Source organism: Eptesicus fuscus, chromosome 14, assembly GCF_027574615.1.
Source record: "Eptesicus fuscus isolate TK198812 chromosome 14, DD_ASM_mEF_20220401, whole genome shotgun sequence".
Taxonomy (NCBI): Eukaryota; Metazoa; Chordata; class Mammalia; order Chiroptera; family Vespertilionidae; genus Eptesicus; species Eptesicus fuscus.
In genome coordinates, this window is record NC_072486.1 from 1,067,741 (window position 1) to 1,091,223 (window position 23,483).

At 61.0% G+C, this 23,483-nt stretch overlaps 1 protein-coding gene across 1 annotated transcript in view; it reads left to right on the forward strand.

Moving 5' to 3' along the window:
* The window catches only part of ABCA13 (ATP binding cassette subfamily A member 13), a 141,273-nt gene that overhangs the window by 102,296 nt on the left and 15,494 nt on the right, over positions 1-23,483 (forward strand). The window contains exons 36-48 of the mRNA XM_054726600.1: positions 1-223; positions 4,177-4,266; positions 7,130-7,199; positions 8,316-8,434; positions 9,133-9,220; positions 11,026-11,134; positions 13,087-13,141; positions 13,587-13,764; positions 14,759-14,874; positions 15,079-15,235; positions 15,788-16,041; positions 17,823-18,006; positions 19,602-19,711. Of these exons, the coding sequence (XP_054582575.1) occupies positions 1-223; positions 4,177-4,266; positions 7,130-7,199; positions 8,316-8,434; positions 9,133-9,220; positions 11,026-11,134; positions 13,087-13,141; positions 13,587-13,764; positions 14,759-14,874; positions 15,079-15,235; positions 15,788-16,041; positions 17,823-18,006; positions 19,602-19,711 (1,753 nt within the window). The remainder of the gene's footprint in view (positions 224-4,176; positions 4,267-7,129; positions 7,200-8,315; positions 8,435-9,132; positions 9,221-11,025; positions 11,135-13,086; positions 13,142-13,586; positions 13,765-14,758; positions 14,875-15,078; positions 15,236-15,787; positions 16,042-17,822; positions 18,007-19,601; positions 19,712-23,483) is intronic.

Here is a 23,483-nt window from a genome sequence, read left to right on the forward strand (position 1 = left end):
ACGGCGCCCCTGCCAGCACCCTCACGCAGGTGGCTGCCCTGCTGACCCAGCGGCTGTGCCGCACGCGCCGGGCCTGGCGGGGCGCGCTCTGCGACCTGCTGCTGCCCGTCCTCTTCGTGGCCTTGGCGATGAGCCTGTTCCTGGTGAGGCCTCTGGCCACCGACTACCCTGCCCTCCAGCTCACGCCTGGCCGCTACGGGAAAGCCGAGACTTCCTTCTTCAGGTGAGAAACCTGCTCCTTCGGGGAAGGCCCTTTACTTCCAAGCTCCGTCGGGAAGATGGAGCCCGCAGCAGCTCGGGTGCTGTTAGGGACCGCGTGTTTTCCTTACGTGGCGGTCTTAGCAGGAGGGTCCGCTCTGAGCAGCCCTGGCTCCTCCCAGCGCTGTCTCCAGGCCCGTGTTCAGGGTGAATGAGGCAGCCTGGCCTCCAAGTTCGTGTCTCGGGGCGCCCGCCGCTCCCCAGGCACCAAGCCCCTTGTGAGTGCCACTGGCTGACCTGCGGCGGCCAGGCCACACCAGCCCACGGCCTTGAGCAGGCGCGGAGAGCCAGGTCTCTGGACGGAGTTCACACACCTCCGCTCCTCCTTCCTCCCGCTCCTCCTCCCTCCGCGCTCTCCCCGCTGGGGCGCCGGAGGGCGTCTGGCTGCAGGGCCGCTTGTTCTCCACTCCTGGGTGGAGACCGGGAGGCCCAGGTCACGTGCCCCTGGGGTTTGGAGCCTCCGAGTGCTTCCTGGTCCCCAGCCCGGCTCTGCAGCTGGTCTTCGGGTCGCAGTCCTGTGCTGCGGGGCCCTGGGGAAGGGGCAGTGACTCCAGGAGCCCAGGCCACAGGCACCTCGGAGGGGACCGGGGGGGGGGGGGGGGGGGGGAGAGCACACAGGCTACTCTCCTCCCAGGCCCCCCATCCCCTCCCTCCCCTGCCCTCCTGTTGTTTGAGCTCCGTCTGCAGCAGGGTCACGGGGAGGGGACGAGGCAAGGGCATGGAGGCCCTCAGGGTGGTGTGCCGGCCCCGCTCTGTGCAGCAGGCTGCGGGGTCACGATGGACGTGGCCCCTCGGAAGTGCTGTTGTGGAGAGAGCAGGGGTCCCACTCAGAGCTGCCTCAGGAGCCACAGGCTCCTGGTTTCCATCCTGGTCGGAGCGGGCGGTCCCACCCACCCCCGCAGCACCTTAAAGTAACCCTTCAGGGCACCGCAGAGCAGTCTGGGGGAGCGAGCTTTGAGTTTTGTGGCAACAGGACAAGCAAAAGCCAGTTGGTTTGTTTTCTCAAACAGTGACCCCTAGACCAAAGCCACCAAACAGTAAAAAGTAAACCATGACTTTATGCGCTCAGTCATTATTCCAAGGAAACTACTTTATGGATCAATACTTTTCCCCCAGAAAAAGCATTTTAAACTTTTGTATTTTTTCTTGGATTAATAGGTCAAAAGAGGGCAATCTGGAGAATTCTCACAGATGTCACAGTAACATTTTCTTTGTATGAGCAGCGTTTCAGGGGAAATGTGTCTCTTTCATTGTGGAAGTGCTTTCTCATTTGTCAGAAACTTGAGGGCCGTTTGTGCAGGGGCCACACTGCCCACTTACGGGACATAACTTTGCTGTAAACGTCAGCATTTCCATCACCGAGCATTTCTGGCTGTAGCCGTGGGGAGTCATATTAGGCCAGTCATAAACCATGTTGACTTAACAATAAAAAGTCCAGTTACTTTTATTAGCAAAAGTGGTTTATTTGGAAGCAACCGAGAATTGCAGTTTGGGATAAGGAGACTGTAGCAAAACTACCATATTTTCCGGCATATAAGACGACTGGGCGTATAAGGTTCTCCTGGGTTAAAAAGTTGTCTTATATGCCGGGAAATACGGTATACACACACACACACACACACACACACACACCGTATTTTCCGGCATATAAGACAACTTTTTAACCCAGGAAAATCTTATATGCCCAGTCATCTTATACACTGGAAAATACGGTAGGCAAGTTAGGCAAACAAAGGAGAAAGAATGTTACTGAGACGGAGGAGGAAGTGGGAGGGGCAATGGCGCTGTGACTGCAAGTCTGAAGGAAAAGGAGAGTTCAGGGGGGCGGTGGCTTCTCATTGGCTGAGTTGGGGAGCTTCCCATTGGCTGAGCGAGTTGCTGGGCCAGGAGAAAACCTTCCTCCCCCTGCTGGGGTTGTTGGACTACAAAGCAAGTCCCTTCCCTGGGGCTGTCACTGAGGGCAGGGCAGGGGCAGTGCTGAGGGCCCCCTGCAGGCCCCCACTCCACTTTAAAGGCGGTTTTCACAGCCACCTGAATAGTCACAGGTGGGGTGGAGCTGAGTCCCAGAAGGATGGTGCTTTGCTGTAACTTCCTCTGGGCTGGGCTGCAGCGGTGCTTGCGTGGTGAGGGCTCTGGAGCAAAGCTGTGCTCAGCGGAACACAAACGTGGTGTGAGGAGTGCGTCCTCTTTTCCATTCCAATGCTCCCTGGGAAGGCCAGCTTCGGGAGGCACGTAGGAGCAGAGGTGGAGAGCAGGCCCACCGTTTCAGGGCAGCGGGAACAGCACAGCCGTTCCACAGATGCTTTTGGAGAACTTGCTGTTCCAGCCACTGCCCTTCGCTCAGGGGCCGCGGGTTCCAGTAAGGAGACTGAGCAGCCAGGCTTGAAGGCCAGTGGAGATGTTGTCGGGGTCCCTGGGCGGAGAGGGCTCATGGGAAGGAACTTAGTGCTTCACGGGGGTGGGGGGTGGGGAGTGGTTTCCAACCAAGTAGCAGGAAAGGGGGTGCCCCTCGGAGGAAGCTGCATCTGGGGGCAGACCCGCCCGGTCAGAAGGTGCTTCCACTGGGCTGGGCTGGGCTGGGTGTGGCTCCCGGGAGAGGGTGTTTGTCCCAAGATGTGCAGGTCTGAGAGTGCGGAGGGATTTAAACAAGGCTTCTATGCGGGCAGCGGGGAGCCCTTGGTAAATTCTGAGCATAAAAAATGTCAGATTGGTCGGTTAGAGGCTCGAAGAAGGGACTAGGAAATTTAGGAATCTCGTAGAATCCCCACCTACGTAGAGGGCTACCCGGCACAAACATGGACGTCGCCTCTCATTCGGGGCTTTGATTGCTCTCGGGATGTGGGGGGCAGACTCGGACTTCCCTGTGCTTGAGTGCTGGTGACATCCAGAAAGGTGTTTGGGCCTCAGTCCAGTGGCCACTGTCCATGAACCAAGAGATCCAGCAGCGACAGCGGGCGGAGGAGGACAGGGGCTGTGTTTGCCGGAGAAGGAAGCTACTGTGTGCAGCTGTTCCTGTGTTCTCCTTCCCAGAAGCCCCGAGGTGGCTGTCCGCATTGAGTCATCCTTCCTGCTGCTAGCGCCCACTCGTCTTTGTTTCTGGGATCCATGTTCCCTCGGTGTGTACTTCGAAAGCATTTTATAACCGACGTGATGTAAGCTTTAGACAGCCATAAACCTGTACGTGTAATACTCTCCAGAATCTTCATTAATTTAAATGAGCCCCACTGCCAATCAGCCAGCGTGCAGAGGGCCACAGGGTCGTTCCTCTGCATTTTCTCACATCAGGGTGTTTCCTGCAATTGATGTGGCCAGTTTCACATGGGGTGCGTCCCCCCCACCCCAACCTAGAAGGATAGCCTGACTTCGCTGGGGGTCCTCCACGAGGGCCTGGTTCTCCTCCGGTGGCCTGAGCTACTGACTGGCCCAGGAGGCCCGTGTGCCTGCAGCACCCAGGGTTCTGCGCTGGGCCTCCTGGGAGCAGGTGTTCGAGAGAGAACACACGGAGACGGCGACAGGCACGGCGGGTGTCACTGCGGGACCCAGAGGGCGAAGGCTCCGCCCGCCGGCGAATGTTTGCAGAGATGCTGACATCGTGACACCACGTGATATTATGCAGCCTGTGGCATTCATTTAAAAACCATGAAAAATGCCACAGAAGGTGAAATTACATAAAGTGAGGAGATGGGAAAAGGCTACACCGTGAGGCAGGTGTGCGTGCGCACATGGGTACCTATGGTGGAAACGTGGGAGTTGAAGAAATTTCTTATCTCCTTCCTGGCTTGGCTTTACCGTGAAAACCGAACAAGCCGTTCGCTCTGAGCTGCCGGAACCAGCTGTGGCCAGCCTGGCGCGGGCACGTGCGGACAGACCTGCCCCGTGGCCTCCGTCTGACGGCCCCTGTCCTTTGTCTCCTGACAGCAGTGACAGCGATGGCATGGAACTGGCCCATGTGCTTCTGCGCGCCTTTGGAGACGGGGAGCAGCTCTGCGCCAGCCTAGCCCCAGGCCTGTGAGTACCAGCTGCCCGCAGACATACCCCGCCCGCTGCTCGCAACCGCAGACGGGACGGCTCCGTCCTGACTTGTCGTCACGTCCACCCAGGGAGCACCTGCCAGCCGGGTGGGTTAGCACTGAGCGGAGGGGACTCCTAAGTGACCTGAAATAACTACCCACTTGCCCCTTCCCTCCTCAGTAAACACTTGGTTTATATTATTGGAAAAACACGAATCAGTAATTCACAGCGTTCCGTTTCTGTGAAAAACCCGAAGCTAAACACGAAGTAGCAGTCACCTGGGCGGATGCATTCCTGCCGTTACGTTTAGGGAACGATGAGCTGGAATTCCTCTTTAACTGAGGGGTTTCCATCCGTGACTTCAGGTTGGGATCCAAGTCCTTTGAATATTTCTTCCCAGGACGTGAAGGGATCCTATAGGCATGGCCGTCCGTGAGCATTGCCGGAGCCGGCTTTCTCGCTAAGTCACCCCCCCCCCCGCCCCCCGCTTGCCTGGCCGTTATTTACTGAGGAGCTTCATCAAGGTGGCGCTGTGGCGGGAACTGGGCGGGTGTGGGCACGGCCTGGTCTCAGGCGTTAACGCTCCGGGTGGAGCACACGGGGGAGAGATGAAACCATGATGATGTACTAAGGACAGCAGTGCGTGTTTTCAAGGGATAAATATAAAACCCAGACAACAATGCCACGTCGGGAATACCTTTCTCTAATTTATTAGTCATGGGGGCCATTAGCTACAGCCTGAAGAGCTGTTAATGGTCTCAGCAAGGGGGAATTAATAGAAAATTAATTATGTTGTTTCCCTTTGTTTTCTTCTGAAAAACAAGCAATTGCTTTAACTAAATAAAGCTGCTCGGTGCCGCTTTCATTCCCTGGGACTGAGATCGTCTGCGGGGGAGGAACTCGCGGTCTGGGGCCCGCCGTCCGCCCGCCTCGCCACAGAGAAGGGCATCGGGAGGGACGGTGCTTCAGCTGGTCTCTCGAGGGAAAAGGCGTCGAGGCCACGCCAAGAGCAGCGGGACGCTTCCCACGTTCTGTGCAGACAGCAGTTTCCCCTCGAGGTTCTCTGACGGGCAAGGCCCTGGGTCCCCAAGCTCCCCCGCCCAGCCTGCAGCCACGCTCTGCCTGTCTCCTGCCTTCTTCTCCCTTTACTCTGCAAAACCACGTAGCCTGTTCCTCTCTTACTCCTTTTCCTTGGTCCAAGCCTGGGCTGCGGGCTGCCTCGTGCAAGGTGCTGGGCGCACCTCCTGGAGTAGAAACTGACGTCCGTGCCGCACAAGCAACACTTGGCTGCTGAGGTCTGAGCCCGAAGCCAAGGTGTCTACTTCCAACAAGGCATCGCCTCCCGTGGCGTAAAGTGTGGCTGAATCAGTGATGCCCACGCGCTCCCTTCCCGTTGGACCCGGTTCCCGAGAGGAGGAGTCCGACGCTGGGCACACCTGCTCGTTCCGCTGCCTCCTGCTGCGACCTCCGAGCAGTCAGGTCTCCCAAAGCCTGCCTGGCTGAGACGGAGCCGTTTTCCTAACAGGGTGTGTAGGCCAGACTTGAAGATGTGCGGGCGTGGCTGACTGAGAAACAGGCGGTGGTTTAATATCAGGTTCATTTCACGAGGCCAGCAACCCGCTGACCCCAGGACGATTCCGGAGGTGAAATGGGCCTTTCCCGCCCGTTCTTGCTGATCTTTCATCTGTAAATCGAAAGTGGAGTTAGCCAGTCAGATACTCCTTTGAACTTGTAAAGCCACGTGGGGAGGGGCGGAGCTCTCCGTGCGGGACTCCCCGGCAGCCGCAGGAGGGGCCTCTCGGTGGGACCCCCAGTCCCGGGCGGCCCAGGCGGTCCTGTGCGTGCTGCCTTAAGAGGGAGCAGGGAGGGTTGGAACAAAGAGGACTCAGTTTTGGAAGAACTTTGCTGTTACAAACACTCGCCAGCAGCCATGGGAGGTGCCGGGCGGGCAGCCTGCTGAGCGGAGGATGAAAGGAGTCACGGAGTGAGGATCGCCTCGCAGTCCCACGGAAGGCGTGGTCTCCGCGTGCGCTTTGAGTCTCCAGCGGGAGGCCCCGGGTGGCTGCCCGGAGCAGGACGGGAGGCGTGACGTCATTTATATTTAGAGACGAGGTGGAGCTGCCCTCTGCCCACCGGGCGATAGGCACGCGGCTTCTTTTCACGGGCAGACGTGTGTCTCCCGCTCTGTGCTCTGCCCGCGCAGAGGCCGCCGAGCTCCCGGCCCGTCCCGCAGCGGAGGGTGGGGGAGCCGCCTCACCGCCAGGCCCCAGCGCTCCTGCCCGGGGCCCCGGAGCCTGTGCCGAGGTCCATCCGTGCCAGCTGCCTCCCTTCCGGCCCAGTTCCTGAGAAGATAGGAATGTTACCGCTAAAGCAACGTTTAACTTAGAAACACTCGTGAAATCCCAGTGTGAGGCCGACAAGGAAAAAGCTCCGGGCACTTTGGAGTAAAAAGGGTTTGGAACCACGGCTGCCAGTGGTTCCATACGGTCCTGTTGTCAGGCTCTCGGCACGTGGAACCGGAGCAACTGGTTCCTCCCCAAACGATGACGGAGCGCGTGTCTGTCGGGGGGAGACGGCAGCGGCTCGTGCGCGTGGCCTGCTGTGCTGCTGCTGAAGGTGCTGGGGTTTGAGACCAGGACTCACCCCGATCCAGGGGGCCTGGCCGGGCATCCTCGGCAGAGCGTCCGGGGGGAACTGGAAGCCCTGTCCTCAGAGTGACATCTGCGTGGGGGCACGGGTGGGAGGCGCGTGGGGGGGCGGCCCTGCAGCCAGCGATGGGTCTGGGACGTGCCTGTCGACGGGACGCGCCCAGAAACGCGGTTCACGGCCTGAGCCTCACTCGGCCCTGTTGCTTCCGCAGGACGAACGCCTCCTGTTGGCACCCGGAGCCCTCGCCGCACCCAGAAGCCCCGGGTCCCTGTGGCTGCCCGGTAGGTTCCAGTGGCATTCTGGTTTTCGAAGAAGCCTGACCCTCCGGTAACAACGTTCACTTCCCTTATAACCCCCGTTCTGTTCGCGCTGAGCCCTGGGGCTCCAGTGACGTGGGGAGCTGCCCCTTGGGAAGGTTCATCCCACAGAGTGAGCTTTCCACCGCGGCCGTTACAGACGTTACGTGGGTTCCACCGCGGCCCCTCTACGCTTCAGCCAACGACAGGAAGCTGGACCTGCCTGGGGGGGAAATCTCCCACATTCTGGGCCGGAGACCAGGCCCCTGTCACATGTTCTCTCCGTGAGTTCTGAGAAGGGGGGTTAAAGGCGAGGATGCCTCTCGGTCTCCTGACGCCGCTGATGCCCCTGAGGGAGGTGCGGCATCGATCCCAGCAGAGGCCTGGCCGCTCCATCTGTGAGGCGCAGGTCGGGATCCACTCGGAGAACTGATTGGAATTCACCTCGAAGGAAAGCTCAGTGGGCAGTTAATGCAGGCGTCGGCCTGTCGGCCACAGTCAGCAGCTAACAGGGACCCGGTTACAGAAAAGGAGAATCAGGCCTCGGAGCTGACGCGGAAGCCCGGTGTCCCGGCCTGGAGTCGTGACGGTCCGAGTGCGTGATCTTTCCCGAAGGCCCGAGAGATGGGGTCCCAGGCGGCAGGCAGGGCGCCCTGGGCAGCCCGCCGCCCTGGTCCTGCCCGGGGGCTCCCCCTGCTGGGCGGTCAGTCCCTGATTCTGAGCAGCGCGTCCCCTGAGAGGAGCGGTTTGGCTTCTGCTTGCGGCTCTTCAGAAAGAAGCCCGCCCCGAATTCACCCTCGTTCTCCCGACTCCCCGCCCCCACCTCGTCCCGGACTCCCCTCCGGTCACAGATGCAAGGCAACACTTTCCCTTTCGAGTGCTTACAGCCTGTCCGGACTTACACACGAACAGCTTTCCAAGTTCCCACGTGGAACTGACACCCAGGCCCCGGCGGGTTGCGTGTCATCGCAGATGGGGCGCCCGAGGGAGTGAGACATCGGAGCATAGACTGCAGCAGGAACCGAGAGCTGCAGCGAGGTCTCCGCACCATCAGCAAAGCTGCTCGTGCGGCAAGAACAAGTGTCTCTTCTCTCCTTGCAGAGCTGCCCCAACGCCAGTGCCCGGGCCCCCTCCCTGACCAGCCGCCGGGGCCACAGGCTGCTGAACCTGTCGGCCCTGCGCCCCGAGGAGTACCTGCTGGCGCCCGGGGAGAGCCCCAGGTGGGTGTGAGCCCGGGAAGCGCTGGGCGGAGCCCTTAGGACGCAAAGTCTCGCAAACGCTTTGGGGGCAACAGGCCCCCGACCACTGACATGCCCTGGGCATCCCCCGGGCGTGTCACGGCCCAGAGTGGGAGCCGCTCGCGGGCGATGTCCCTCAGACCCTCCTCTCTCGGCGCCCCTGGGCCGTGTGTCCCAGCTCCGTGTGGGCGGTAGGGCGAGCTCTGTGTGTGGATTCCCTGGGCCCCGGTGGCCAGTCTGGGGCGGGGGAGCGGGAAGAGAGCCTCTCTCGGCTTTAGATCGCAGCCGCACCCACACTGAGGCAGCGGGAGCGGGGGACACAGCAGGCCGCAGGGAGCATGGGGCTCGGGATGGCTGGTCTGCAGAGCAGGGAGCCTTGGTGGCGATTAGAATGTGGCCCTCGTGGCCACGTCCTGTACATGGCGCCTGGGTCCTCGGCAGGGGTGAGTTCTAGCAGCCACGGCGGAGCCTCCTGCGGCCTCCTGTCTGAGCAGCTCCCTGCCCCGGCCTTGCGAGCTGCCGTTCCTTCGGCCGCTGACCCTCCCGTGTGGCCACGTTCCCGGGGCTGATGCTCAGCTGCTGCTCCTCCGGGGCCATTAAGATCAGCGCGGTCAGGACGAACGCCCGTGTGGGGCCCTGCGCGCCCTCGGCGAGGCGCTGACCGTGCTCCCTGTCCCCAGGCTCGGGGGCTGGTCTTTCGGAGGGCGAGGCCCGGATCCTGCTCAAGATGAGAACTCACACCTGTCAAAACCAGAAAACCTGGCAAAGGTAATAGTTCTCGTTGCTTGCTTTTCCCAATCGGAGACATTTAGGGTATCATATACCTGAGACCCAGGTACATTCGTGGACTCGGGAGGAACCAGGCCGACCCCAGTGTGTGTTCCTATGGAGTCAAAACAGGTAAGCCCGAGCGAGAACGAGGTCCCTTTCCTGTCGCCACGGAGCACACGGCCACTGTTGGTTAAGACCAGACCGGCCAGTAGACCGAAGCACGTGGGACGGCGCCTGGTGCAGGACAGCTGGAAGCGCCCCTGAGGTCCCCGGTGGCGGGAACTTCCCACGCACTAGCCTTCCTCCGCCAGAGTCCAGAGGCGGGGCCCAGAGACCACACAGACGCAGGGGCAGGGACTCAGCAGGACCTCTCTGAGCCTTAGGGATGGTCCCTGTGCCACCGAGAATGTGCAGAGGGCTCCTCAGGTGCGGGGATGAGGGTGGGGAGGACGGAGGCCTCCCACCTGCGGGAACTAGAGGTGCTGAGTCCCAACAGGGCTGTCGCAGGGAGGCCACAGGCCCCACTCACCTGCACACGTGATTCCCGGTGAAACGTTAAGTTGCTGTGTAGACTGTTCAGCGACCCCTCCTTCAGCAGGCAACACTTGGGTTCATTTCCTCTAGGAATATTTTAGCCTTTCATGGCACTCACCCGAACCTTCCTGTGGACAATAGTTCACCGCTTAGCTGTTCGCGTGGGCATCACAGTTGCCACACCGGACCCCGGTTAAGCGCCAGGCACAATGCGACGAAGTGGGAAGACAGGGCTCGGGAGCCGGGGATGAGAGCTGTCCTGACCGGCATCAGCTGGGACCGCGTGGCCGCCCCGAGCACACACTGGGAGCGGCCCAGCTCGGCAGCGGCGGTCTGTCCCGGGGACGGCACGTCCCGAGGGGTGGGCTGTCCGTCAGCAGAGCGAGGACCAGAGTTTGCTGGTTGATGTCCTTCCTTCTTCTTCTTTTTTTAAAAAAATGTTTTTATTTATTTTCAGAGAGAGAGGAAGGGAGAAGGAGAGAGCAGCATCGATGTGTGAGAGAAACATCCGTAGGCTGCCTCCTGCACGCCCCCCGCCAGGGACCGAGCCTGCCGCCGGGCACGTGCCTGACCCGGAATCCAACTGTGCCCTTTCGGTGCCCGGGACCTCAGCCACTGGGCGCACCAGCCCGGGCGATGCACTGACTTCTTCAAGACACTTGCCAGCCTTCCCCTGGAGATTGTTTTCTGAAATTCTCTTAAATAGGAATACTTTGAGATGTGGATACTGATGGCTCAGTCAGCACCTCCTCTGTTACCTGTGCGCTCAGCGTTCATAACGGCGCCCGTCTGTTCCCCTCCCCGTCCTCCGCCTGGTGGCGGGCGGCTTCACTCTCCACGCTCAGCAGATGCTCAGCTCCCTTTATTTTAAGAAATAATGTTCCACACTCGGTTATTAATTTGAAAGTAATCTTTTTTAAATCATTTTCCCCACTTTTAATTTGCAGGTCAAATTTCATTAGCTTACCAACCGAGAAAGAAAAAAAAGGATGGGTTTAGTTCTTTTCTCGCTGTGAGAATACAATTATAGAGCAACATCCACATTTGTTCTGGGGAAAATTAATCTATTTTTAGCTGTGAATTATATGCTTGAGATAAATGTGAAATTAGCAGACGGGCGCTTACCGCTCACAGTCAGCTGTGCACGGACATCGCTCTGAGCGAGCATTCCGGTCCCGCGAGGCCGAGGGACACGCGTGGCCCTCGTGTCTGAGGAGAGCTGACGAGCGCGGAGGGCCGCCGGCGCCTGCACTGTCCCTCTCTCCTAGGTGTGGTACAGCCAGAAGGCCTTCCACGCCCTCCCTTCCTACCTGAACCACCTGAGCAACCTGCTCCTGTGGAGGCTGCTGCCGCCGGCCGAGGACTGGAGACAGCACGGTGAGCCGCTCGGGCTGCGGCCTCTCCCGCAGGAGCCAGCGCCGCAGCCACAGGGGCAGGGGCTCCGAACGGGGCCTGAGGCGGGGCGCGCGGTCGGTCGCACTCACGCACGCAGGCGCAGGCCCTGCTCCTGTCGGCTCCTCCTCGGGGCTGGCCTCGCTGTGCGGGGATGCGGTGAGGGAGAGCTCTCGCCAGGGGGCTGGCCTCACGGCCGGCGCTCGCGGCTCCCTGCTGCGGGCAGGGCTCTCGGGGTCCAGGCAGCCTCTGCCCTCACCGGGGCTTGGGCAGGGAGGTGGGAACCGCCTCGGGCTGGGCTCGCCCGTCCCGTCCGTGTCGGCAGGGTCCAGTTCCAGGCCCGTTTTGGTAAGTGATGGGCTCATCTCTGGGCGCAGAGTGGGTGACTGGCTTACGGAGATGCCATGTGCTCCGCTTCGGGGGGGAGCTGTCATTTACAAACTCATCTCACTTTTTAAAAAGGAAAGAAAAGGAGGTGAAGCACCACACCCCCCCCCCCCCCGGCTCTAGTTGACTCACCGGGTCTGCGGCCAGGCCAGCCCCGTCGACGGGAGGGAGGCGTTTGCCCCGCCGTCCAGCGCCTTGCCCCCCCTCACTGCCCTCCATGCTGGGTTTCCCTCACCACCATTTTCAGAAACACGTGGGACGTGTTGACTTGGGGCCCTGTATATGGAGTAATAGCAGCAAAATAAAAGCCAGAGGGGGCTGCGGACGGGAACGCGCGTGCGGCCCGCCGCGGGGCAGCGGTGTGGAGCGTGTGGAGCCGAGGGGAGCCACTAGATACTCGGCATCCCTGGTCTCGCCGCATCTTCCTGTCGCTTCCACTTCCTGGTGAGACTGAGGTTTGCAGGCTTGGGGCCAGTGCTGGCTCTGCCAGGCTCAGAGGTCAGAGGTCACCGCTGTCGGGCGCCCGCCTGGAGGGGTCACACACACTGGGCAGGGGTCAGGACGTGAGAGGAACCAGGGTGTCCATTCCCAGTCCAGGCCGGGCCAGTGTGACCTCGTACAGGAGGGTGTCGGGCGGGGGGGCGTGACCCCTCCCAGGTCGTCTGAGGCCAGGCCCGCTGAGCTAGATCAACAGAGAGGAGTGTGGCCTTTACCCAGCGGCAGCGGACGCTTGCTCTGACGTTTGGGAACGAGAGTGGCATGTCCCGCTTTCCCTTAGGGAGAACCCTCTGGAGGCCGGGCAGGGGGAGGGCTGGCTGCGGTGAGAGGCGCTGGGAGGCTGGGGCGGTCTGGGAAGTGAGAGCACAGACGGGGGGCAGGAAGGTGCAGTGGGGGCTGGGAGGGGAGGCATTTAAAGACACACCAGCCCAGCGTGAAGCAGGGAACGCCATGTGAAGGAGGTTGTAGTGACGCCCGTTCACATGGTCACTTTCAGGCCGCTGGGAGGCACTGGCCTAGACCAGGTGGACGTGGCGTCCCAGGAGCCCCCGGCGGGCCCGCTGCTAGGAAGAGGGTTGACTGAGTGCCGTAGCCACCCGTGGGGTATCACTGCAGCTATTAAAAGGACAAGTTATGTTTTGACCTAGGAAAACAGATGAACTCTGTTACGTGGCCTGTGTATTTATGGGTCAAGACTGGACGGCCACTGTGTTGGCTGCTGTCATTTTTAAATGGATGACTGGAGGGAAGGGCGGTCAGTGCCCCGGCTGGATAGGCAGGGTCACATGTTTAGAATTTCCTGGGCACCAGAGGGAAATTGCCCACTCAGGCCACGGGGATGCTTGAAGAGTTCGAGGTCAGGGTGTCCCCATGTCAGCACGACCTGTCGTAATGTGTGTCCAGCAGGCGCCGTGGGCTTCCCCTTCCCGGCACCGGTGCCCCAGCCTGGCCCGAGCCAACAGGAGTCCCCACGGGCACAGAGGCCTGCGGCTCAGGGGCTCCCGCCGCCCACGCAGGGGGAGGGCCCGGGCTCACGTTCCCGTCTTTCGCAGGAATAACGCTCTACAGCCACCCGTACGGAGGGGCCCTGCTGAACGAGGACAAGATGTGAGTTGAGGGACGGACGTGGGGTGGGGGCGGCTGTGGAACGAGATCTTTGGGTGACGTGGGTTGATGCTGCTCTGCGCTTGCCTGAGGGGGGCTGGCACGTGGAGTTGGTGAGCCCTGTAGCTGCCCCTGCCCCGCCCCCTGGGGGCTGCTGTCTGCAGGGCCAGCCGAAGCCGAAGCCACGGCCCCGCAGCGGCCGCTCCAGGATGCCTTTCACTTTACCGGGGTCGGGGTCAGTGGTCAGGAGCAGACTTGGAGACGGAGCCTCGGAGAGGCCCTCAGCTTTCCCTCCGCGGTTATGCCCTGTCCGTGGGAGCAGTGCCCGCTGCTGGGAAGGTGGTGGGGTTGACGAGTGAAGTTCTCCACGGCTTGTCCCACCACCACTGGTCCGGCCGGCGGGCAGAGGCCCGCTCTTGGCCCCCTGACGACTCTCTGTCGCCCGCAGCCTGGAGAGCATCCGGCAGTGCGGCGTGGCCCTCTGCATCGTGCTGGGCGTCTCCGTCCTGGCCGCCTCCATCGGCAGCTCCGTGGTCAGGGACCGGGTGACCGGAGCCAAGAGGCTGCAGCACCTGAGTGGCCTGGGCTACGGGGCCTACTGGTTCTCCAACTTCCTGTACGACATGGTAGGCTGTGGGCACCTCCCCGTGCCTGCATGCACGTGACCTGCTCGTGTGTGCATGTGTGTGTGTGTGTTTTGGGTGCATATACGTGTGTGTATGTATGTGTGCACACGTGTGTAATGTGTGCACATGTGTGTATGTGTGTGTGGTTGTATTTCGGGGCTGGCCACCTCAGACGGTGAACACAGCAGGGATCATTTCACTGGCAGAGCGTTTCGGGTGAAGTCCTGTCGTCACCGCGGCTCCTGGCAGGCTCCTGCCTTGGCCTGGCGTGGAGCTCAGCCGACGGGGCCCTTTTGAGCATGTCCGTGCCTCAGCGCCGCGGTCTCAGCCTTTCCGGCGGCCGGCGTCTATCCGGTTCCCCCACCTGCCTGTGTGCGACCGACGCCTGGGCTTCGGGACAGGGACACTTCCCAGACTGCCTCGGGGCCTGCCCGGGCCGTGGGACTGTCCGCACACCCGTCAGCCCCGGGAGGTTTAAGGTCTCAGCCCAGACAGAAAGGCTGGCTCTGGCCCCACCTCCACTGAGGGACACTCGGGTCAGGAGAGGACACGGCCCGCCTCGATCCACACCCACCCAGCAGGGCCGGCCGCCCAGTCCCGGCTCCCTCCTGTCCCCGTGCCGCACGCTGCCCCGCCCACCACTTCACATGCGGCGACAGCAGCTTCCCAGCTAGACGGGCAGAGGACAGGCCCGAGGGGCCGCACCTCTGGGACCCCGAGGCCCTGCCTGGACCTCTGTGCCCATGGCCGCCCTGTGCCTTCTGTCCTCTCTCCCCTTCCTGGAAGGACACCGGTCGCAGTGGCCTCGGTCCGGCCTTCGTCTCGTTTTGCCGGGTTCACCCTTGGCAAGCCCAGCTCCGGGTCCATCCCCAGGACACCGGGGGCGCGGGGCCCGGACGCACACGCCTGGGGGACGGGCCAGCCCGGCCGCGGAGCCTGCGACGTGCACCATAAACACACGGAGTGGGCCCGTGCGGCCCCCTTGTCTCCTCAGCTCTTCTACTCGGTCTCCGTCGGCCTGTGCGTCGCCGTGGTCGCGGCCTTCGGGCTGCCAGCCTTCACCTTCCGCAAGAACCTGGCGGCCACCATCCTCCTGCTGGTGCTGTTCGGGTGCGTGGCGTGACCATCCGCGCGGCCGCTCGGTCTGGGCCTGTTTCCTGCGCAGGAACCGCGTGGCTGAGCCGCCGTGGGCTGCGTGCTCCTTGCTCCCTCCACGGGGGGAGCTGCGGGAACGAGGGCCCCTGGAGCCAGGAAACGCCCCGTCCTCTCCGCGCGCACGGACAGGGAAGTGAGCCCGCGTCCCCTGACTTCCAGGTACGCGACCCTCCCGGGGATGTACCTGACGTCCCGGCTCTTCCCCAGCGCCGACGTCGCCTTCATCGCCTACGTCTCGCTGAACTTCGTCCTGGGCCTCTGCACGCTGCTCATGACCACCATGCCCCGGCTGCTGGCCGTCGTCACCAGGGCTCAGGTGGGCCACCAGCTTCCCCACACCTAGTCACCTCCCTCCCGAGCCCGCCCCAACGCCATCGCAGGGTCAGGGCCTCCCCATACGGATGTTAGGGCCAACACAGTCCGTCCATAACATCCTACCCCGACTCCCCCAAACCCATGTCCTTCTCACAGGAAGAATACGTTCATTTCATCCCAGCAGACCCGAAAGTCCTAGCTCATTTCCGCACCAACTCTGAGTCTGAAATTTCCCGAGTCCCACCTGCCAGGCCTGGGTGCCTCGGGTATACTCGTCCTGAGAATTCCCCTCCAGCATGAGCCTGGGAGACAGATGAGCTCCCTCCCAAACCCGTGGGGGACGGCATGGGAGACACTCCATCCGACAGGGAGACGCGGCCCAGGCGGGGCCCACCCAGCCAGGTGGAGTCCTCAGACGCGGGCTGTGGAGTGGACAGTCCCACTGCGCTGGCCGCAGGGAGTGGGCAGAGGCCGGGACTGGGCAGGTGGGGGGCCCGCAGGAGAGCGGGGCGTGGCGGGAGCACCCAGCGGGCTCTGTTCCTCTCCCTCGCAGAATCTGCAGACCATCTACGAGGTCCTCAAGTGGGTCTTCACCGTGTTCCCCCAGTTCTGCCTGGGCCAGGGCCTGATCGAGCTCTGCTACAACCAGATCCAGTTCGACCTGACCCACAGCCTGGGCGTCGACAGCTACGCCAGCCCCTTCCGGATGAGCTTCCTGGGCTGGGTCTTCGTGCAGCTGGCCTCCCAGGGCACGGCGCTGCTGCTCCTGAGGCTGCTGCTGCACGGGGACGTGGTGCGGAGGGCCAGGTACACGGCGTGCACCCTCGGGCGCCAGCGTAGAGCTAAGGGGGGCCTCCGTCCCGGAGGCTGCAGGACGGACCGCGTCCGACCCGCACGCGCTGCTGGGCGGGCTCATGTTCCCTGTGGTTGTGGATCCGGGCGCGTCATGGACACGAGGAAGGACAGGGTGAGACCGCTGCTCCCGGGCCTCACTCGTCCCAGGCGTTTCCCTCTGTCCGTGCTCAGCCCTCGCTCTGCTGTGGCCCTCAGTGCCCGTGGACGGCGAGGCAGCTGATGTGTGTGGTGAGGGTCACTCCCAGGAGGGCGTGCACGGCTCAGTGCCCACAGCCCCGCGCCGGCGCCAGGTCCTGTTGCCATCAGTGCTGTGTCTTCTCTTTGTTAGGGGGGATGGGTGTCAGGAGGGGGAATGGGTGTGGGGGGGATGGGTGTCAGGAGGGGGAATGGGTGTGGGGGGATGGGTGCCAGGGGAATGGGTGTTAGGGGGACAGGTTCTGGGGGGGATGGGTGTCAGGAGGGGGAATGGGTGTGGGGGGATGGGTGTCAGGAGGGGGAATGGGTGTGGGGGGATGGGTGTCAGGAGGGGGAATGGGTGTGGGGGGATGGGTGTCAGGAGGGGGAATGGGTGTAGGGGGATGGGTGTCAGGGGGAAAGGTCCCAGTGGGGGGGGGACAGGTGCCTATAAAGCTTCCTGGGTGACGGGTGACAGAGGCCAGCACACTGGCGGGCACCTTGTGGCGGGTCCTGCTCGCAGGAGGGAAGGAAGGAGATAGTTCCTGATAGAGAGAGGCCCCTGGGTGGCCGGGGCTCAGGGCCCGGGGGAGGGAGAGAGCAGTCTAAAGGCACATGTAGAACTTGATGGATTTCACCAACTGGACACGCGTGTCACCTTCCCCAGATGGCGTGCTGTCAGCCTCTCAGGCCCTCGGGACGTGGGCCCGTGCGCTCTGCAGGCGACCGCCTCCTCGCCCCCTCCCCGCCGCGGCTCCTCTGTCCCCGCCGCCCGGTGCGTTTCAGTGCCACACAAATGGCATCGTGTGATGGCTACGCCCCGGGGCCTAATGCCTCCTCAGCAGCAGTGCCGCCCGTGGAATAAGTTGTGATTTCCCCGTTGGTGGTTCCAGGGACGGAAAAATAGTACAAGGAGAGGAGGTTTTCTTTTATTTTAAATACCCGTAACTTTAAAGTAGTTGAAGACACAAGAAATTGCCAAATGGGTCCAGAGCCCGTGTCCCCTGCGCCCAGCTCCTCCGGTGACACTGGGTCACGTGCTGACACGGCACCTCCGGGGCGGCACCCGGGGTGGAGAGCACCAGCCAGAGGGCTGCGCCCGTCGGGAGTCGGAGGTGCGCAGTGCAGCTCACGGGAATCGGATTCCCGGAGTCACACGCGCCCGTTAACAGTCAGGAGGAGGGAGGAGTGAGCAGCTCAGAGGCCAGTGAGTTTGAACCCACCTGACAGCACATTGAATGCAGGAGCGGGCGCCGTGCGGAGTGACGGGCGGGCGGTGACTGCAGCTGTGGCCTGTGCAGACCGCAGCTCCGCGGGGACCTTTCGCCCTCAGTGCGGGTCGGGGGGTGTCCCATGCAGCCGAGGGGCTCGGAGTGCCTGCCCGCTGTCTCTGGGGCACACGCGTCTCCTTCCCTCCTGGGGACCCCGACGGCCGTGGCCGAGCTGCTGGCCCGTCTCCAGGCCTCCGCGTTGGGACATCTGCGACCTCCCCTCTCTGATGCCCGTCCCAGGTCCCGGGTCCCGGGTCCCGGGTGTGGGCTGACGGGCTCTCCTCCCAGGAGGCGCGCGGCCGTCCAGGGCACAGTCACGGCCTGTGCGGACGCAGATGTGGAGGCGGAGCAGGCGCGGGTGCTGACGGGAAGAACCGGCGCCGACTTGCTGGTGCTCTGCAACCTCAGCAAGAGCTACGGGCGCTCCCGGCCGGCCGTGCGGGACGTGACCCTGGGCCTGCGGAGCGGGGAGGTGAGGTCTGCGTGTGTCCGTGACCCTGGGCCTGCGTGTGTCCCTGGGCCTGCGGAGGGGAGGGGAGGGGAGGTGTGCGTGTGTCCGTGACCCTGGGCCTGCGGAGCGGGGAGGTGAGGTCTGCGTGTGTCCGTGACCCTGGGCCTGCGGAGGGGAGGGGAGGGGAGGTCTGCGTGTGTCTGTGACCCTGGGCCTGCGTGTGTCCCTGGGCCTGCGGAGTGGGGAGGTGAGGTCTGCGTGTGTCCGTGACCCTGGGCCTGCGTGTGTCCCTGGGCCTGCGGAGTGGGGAGGTGAGGTCTGCGTGTGTCCGTGACCCTGGGCCTGCGGAGGGGAGGGGAGGGGAGGTCTGCGTGTGTCCGTGACCCTGGGCCTGCGGAGGGGAGGGGAGGGGAGGTCTGCGTGTGTCCGTGACCCTGGGCCTGCGGAGGGGAGGGGAGGGGAGGGGAGGTGTGCGTGTGTCCGTGACCCTGGGCCTGCGGAGGGGAGGGGAGGGGAGGGGAGGTGTGCGTGTGTCCGTGACCCTGGGCCTGCGGAGGGGAGGGGAGGGGAGGGGAGGTCTGCGTGTGTCCGTGACCCTGGGCCTGCGGAGGGGAGGGGAGGGGAGGGGAGGTCTGCGTGTGTCCGTGACCCTGGGCCTGCGGAGGGGAGGTGAGGTCTGCGTGTGTCCGTGACCCTGGGCCTGCGGAGGGGAGGGGAGGTGTGCGTGTGTCCGTGACCCTGGGCCTGCGGAGGGGAGGGGAGGGGAGGGGAGGTGTGCGTGTGTCCGTGACCCTGGGCCTGCGGAGGGGAGGGGAGGGGAGGGGAGGTGTGCGTGTGTCCGTGACCCTGGGCCTGCGGAGGGGAGGGGAGGGGAGGTGAGGGGAGGGGAGGTCTGCGTGTGTCCGTGACCCTGGGCCTGCGTGTGTCCGTGACCCTGGGCCTGCGTGTGTCCGTGACCCTGGGCCTGCGGAGCGGGGAGGTGAGGTGTGCGTGTGTCCGTGACCCTGGGCCTGCGGAGCGGGGAGGTGAGGGGAGGTCTGCGTGTGTCCGTGACCCTGGGCCTGCGGAGGGGAGGGGAGGTCTGCGTGTGTCCGTGACCCTGGGCCTGCGGAGGGGAGGGGAGGTCTGCGTGTGTCCGTGACCCTGGGCCTGCGGAGGGGAGGGGAGGTCTGCGTGTGTCCGTGACCCTGGGCCTGCGGAGGGGAGGGGAGGTCTGCGTGTGTCCGTGACCCTGGGCCTGCGGAGGGGAGGGGAGGTGTGCGTGTGGCCGGGCTGAGGGGAGTGGGGGAGGTCTGCGTGTGGCCGGCCCCCGGGGCCTCCGGGTGCGGGGAGGCTGGTGGGAGGAAGCCCGATGCCGGCCACACTCCCTGGGGCTCTTCTCCTGCTGATGAGCCGGGGGGCAGTGATGAACGGGGGGGGGGGGGGGTGGAGGGGGGGCGGTGTGAGTTGGGGCCAGAGATGAGGGGAGGGGGGGTGAAGGGGGGGGGCAGTGATGAACGGGGGCCGTCTGGACCCTCTGCAGCCGCGGCCGCTTTGTGCACGAGGCTGCTTTAGGGCGCAGACGCCCAGACGGCTCGGGCAGTGCCCTCTGACCCGCGCGTGTCCTCTCCCTCCAGTGCTTCGGGCTGCTGGGCGTGAACGGGGCGGGGAAGAGCACCACGTTCAGGATGCTGAGCGGGGACGAGGCCCCGAGCGCAGGGCACGCCGTGGTCAGGACGCCCGCGGGGTAAGAGCCCTCACCCTCTCCTGCCGGGAGCCCGACGCCGGTCCGGGCACGAGGTCTGCTCCCCGATGTCCTCACGCCCTCCTGGGGCGGGGCCTCCCTGGAGCCACGGGACTCAGGACTCCGCCAGGCGCAGACGCAGGGGGGGGGGAGCGGGGACCTGGCCGAGCGCAGGTGGTGGGTGTTTGCTCGCGGTCTGGGCAGGAAGGGGGTGTGGGGGGACTGGCCCTTCTGCCTTCCCCGGCCAATTCAGCCTCAGAGCCCCAGGACTGGCGGGCTGCGCACCTCCGAGAGAGATCTGCCTCCAGAGTGTCTCCTCGCCAGTCCCCATGTTCTACCCAGAAGGCCGTGCGCCTCCCCATGATGAGGAGGCCGGTTTCCCTCCCTGGGCCGGGCCTCTGACGCCATTCCCCGTCGTCCTCCCTGAAGCTGCCAAAGCAGCTGACTGCCGGTCTGATTACCCCCACGTGGCACTTCTGCTTTACTAAGTGTGGTGGCTTGAAAATTATATACATAACATTTCTTAGTGCAAGGAAATATTGTTTTGCAATTTTATTAAAAGTTCTTTAAGGAAAAACTTTAATTTATCAATTTAGCATTCATATTTTATAGTTCTTTTTCTTTCCACATAGTTATCCTACATAATAAAACCTTAATATGCAAATCGGCCAAACAGCAGGACAAGGGGCGCACGACCGGTCCTGTGACGCACGCTGCCCCCCAAGAGGGAGGCGACCAGCAGCGGCAATGGGGGGGCGGGCCGGCCAGTGGATGGCAGTGGGGCCCCCCATCACCCCGCCCACCAGTCGCCCTGCAGAGGGAGGTGACCAGTGGTGCCAGCGGGGGGCAGGGCCGGTGAGCAGTGCCATTCCGCCGCCAGCCGAGACGGGTGCCAGCACGGGCCCTCTGATCATCCCACCCGCCGTCGCCCCACAGATGAGCCTGATCGCCAGCCAGGCCTAGGGACCCTCCCCTGTGTGTTGGGAACAGGCTCTTAGATTTAAACAGTGAACCCTGGCAAGGCTGCTCTACCACCGAGAAAACAGGGTGACGCAGCGATGACGGGCATGTCGTCAGCCCTGATTCCAACACTTACACCTGTGTGACAAAGCCAATTACTTAACTTCTCTCTGCTTCAGTGTTTCCACCCATAAGATGGGGAAATGGTACCACTGCCTCAGAGGATCATGTTATGTGCTGCTTTTTATAATCAGGGCAAAAAATGCAGCTGCCCACACAACAGCAAGATGGCTTTCACCTGCATGGACAGTGTGGTCACTGGTGCAGGCAGCGTCCCGGATTGCGAGGGGGTGCATAACCAGCAGTCAGCCATCCCCCGAGGGCACAGGCTGGGCGAGGGGACCCCCCCCCCATGCACGAATTTCATGCACCAGGCCTCTACTATCATAAATAAAACATTTCTGATGATTGATCTGTCCTTCCCTTTCTGCAGTAAACACTATTTTCTCATGGATTTAAATCTTTCTTATTTGCTGAATTTTACGTAATATTTTAAATTTATGAGTCTTAAGAAAAATTAGTTTGTTGTTAAAATCTTCCATTTTCAATCTTTACTATTAAATTATTCTTATTTTCATTGTATTTTGACAATTTGTATTTTCTTACAAAAACTCAATTTAAAATTTTTCAGTACTTTTCAGTAGTCATAATTATCATAAAATTTGTATTTTCATTCTATCCCTATACCAATATGTTTGATATTTCCTATAAAATTATCTGTATACTTTCTCAGCTTTAACCATTTTACTTTAAAAAGAATGAATGATTGAATTTCTTCAACAATTCAAGTCTTTTAGTTTCCAAATTTATGAAATGTTGTCATTCTCATTAAGCTCTCCACCATGCTTTTCTCAGTCTTGTTTTGTTTTTGACCTGTTGATTTGAATGACTTAAAATTTTTCAAAAAATAAATGATCAAATCCTTAAGTTTATAAATATTCTTGGTACAGCTTAACCTGGATCCTAAAAATTTGATAAGTGATATTACTGGTGTCATAGTCTCTAAATGACACATATAAATTTGATTTAGTCTTTCAAAAATTTACATGTAAGAGTATTTCTAGATGCTCAAATCTTGTGTTTCTTGGCTTAATATTTTTCTTTTATACTTTATATTAATTTCAGGTATATGCGGGGATGCACAGTATAGCATAAGGAATACAGTCAATGAAATTGGCTTAATATTTTTGAAATTCCGTAAAAAGTGTTGGAGTATAAGTTACACATAGAAAAGAACATCTCGATGCGTTTTCACAAAGTAATATTCTTTTATAATCTGTCCTAGCTCAAGAAACAGCACAAGGCCACCCCATTAAGTCCCTTCCCGGTCAGGTCTCCCCTCTGGGTAACACCTCTCCTGGTTTTAAAAATGCCCTTTTGTGTACGATGAGCCCATTCCCACCAGTAGATTCTGGCTTCATTACCAGGGGCGTCCGAAGACCCCACAGTTTAATCTCGCTCCGTTGCCAGCACGTGGTGTGGCTTTGAGCCTCCGGCTCTCAGAGCCCCTCTCTCCATCTCCTCCTTTCTTCACAGTCTGCTTGCTGGTCCGGGCCCTGGGCCGGAGGGAGCACTGTCCGTGTGGCTGGGGCCTGAGGGCTGAGGAAGGGAGACCAGCCCCTCGGCTGATCCTCCCGCAGAACCGACAGGAGCTGCCCTGCTCCTGCCGCCCGAGGCACCTGCCTGTGCACGCCTCTCCTGGTGCGGCCGCGTGGAAGCCTGCGTCTGGCCGATGCAGTCACTCACTCACTGGGACTGCAGAATGGCAATGCTCCCACCCGCTGCCTTCACTTCTGAGCTTGAATAATTTTACGACGAGTTGCTCTCACTGTTTTGTTTGATTACTCAGAGCTGTAGTTACATGAAAAAGGACAGATGGATGCTCATTATTCCCCTTCTTACTTATCCAGTTGCAAGATAACTGATCTCCAGTCACCCTCAGTGTGAGAAATTAGGGGGGGTGTTTTGGTGACATCGTTCTGGGCTCATTCTGACAGACGTGGGAGAGGTCACAGACTTGGCCGTGCTTCCTGTCCCTTTGCTCCTGTATTCCTTAGGCCGCGTTCCCAGCCTCCCCTCGTCTGTATCCTGGGATGACGACAACTCAGGGTGTGAATGAAGGTTCAGTGGCGTCTCATAGGAAAGCTTCCCCATCCAGTCACAGGATGCTCCTCTCATTTAAGAGTGATCCCCTCTCCTAACTGAGGTGAAGGACGTGGGAGACAGGCAACCTTATCTGCCTCACTCCTGGTCAAACCTCCATGTTTAACCGCCAGGCAGTCCACCGTCCCTATCCACTCTCAGCTGTAACATGTTGCCTATTGGCTCTCTCAGCTGTAACAATGTTGCCTATTGGCTCTCAGCTGTAACAATGTTGCCTATTGGCTCTCTCAGCTGTAACAATGTTGCCTATTGGCTCTCAGCTGTAACAATGTTGCCTATTGGCTCTCTCAGCTGTAACAATGTTGCCTATTGGCTCTCTCAGCTGTAACAATGTTGCCTATTGGCTCTCAGCTGTAACAATGTTGCTGCTTGCAGGCAGGGGATACAGTTACACTTAGGTTAGTCCATATCAGTGGAAACAAGTCAATGTTTCAAACTAATTGTGTGCAAGAACTGTAAACAGAGTTTGGTTGAGGGAGTGTGTGGTGTGAGTGGAGGAATCGTGCTGCAGATCCAGGTGGCTGTGGAGGTGAGGCTGCTGTGTGGCATCGAAGCTCTCAGGCTGTGCTGTTGGTTTTCCCTGCTGTCATAG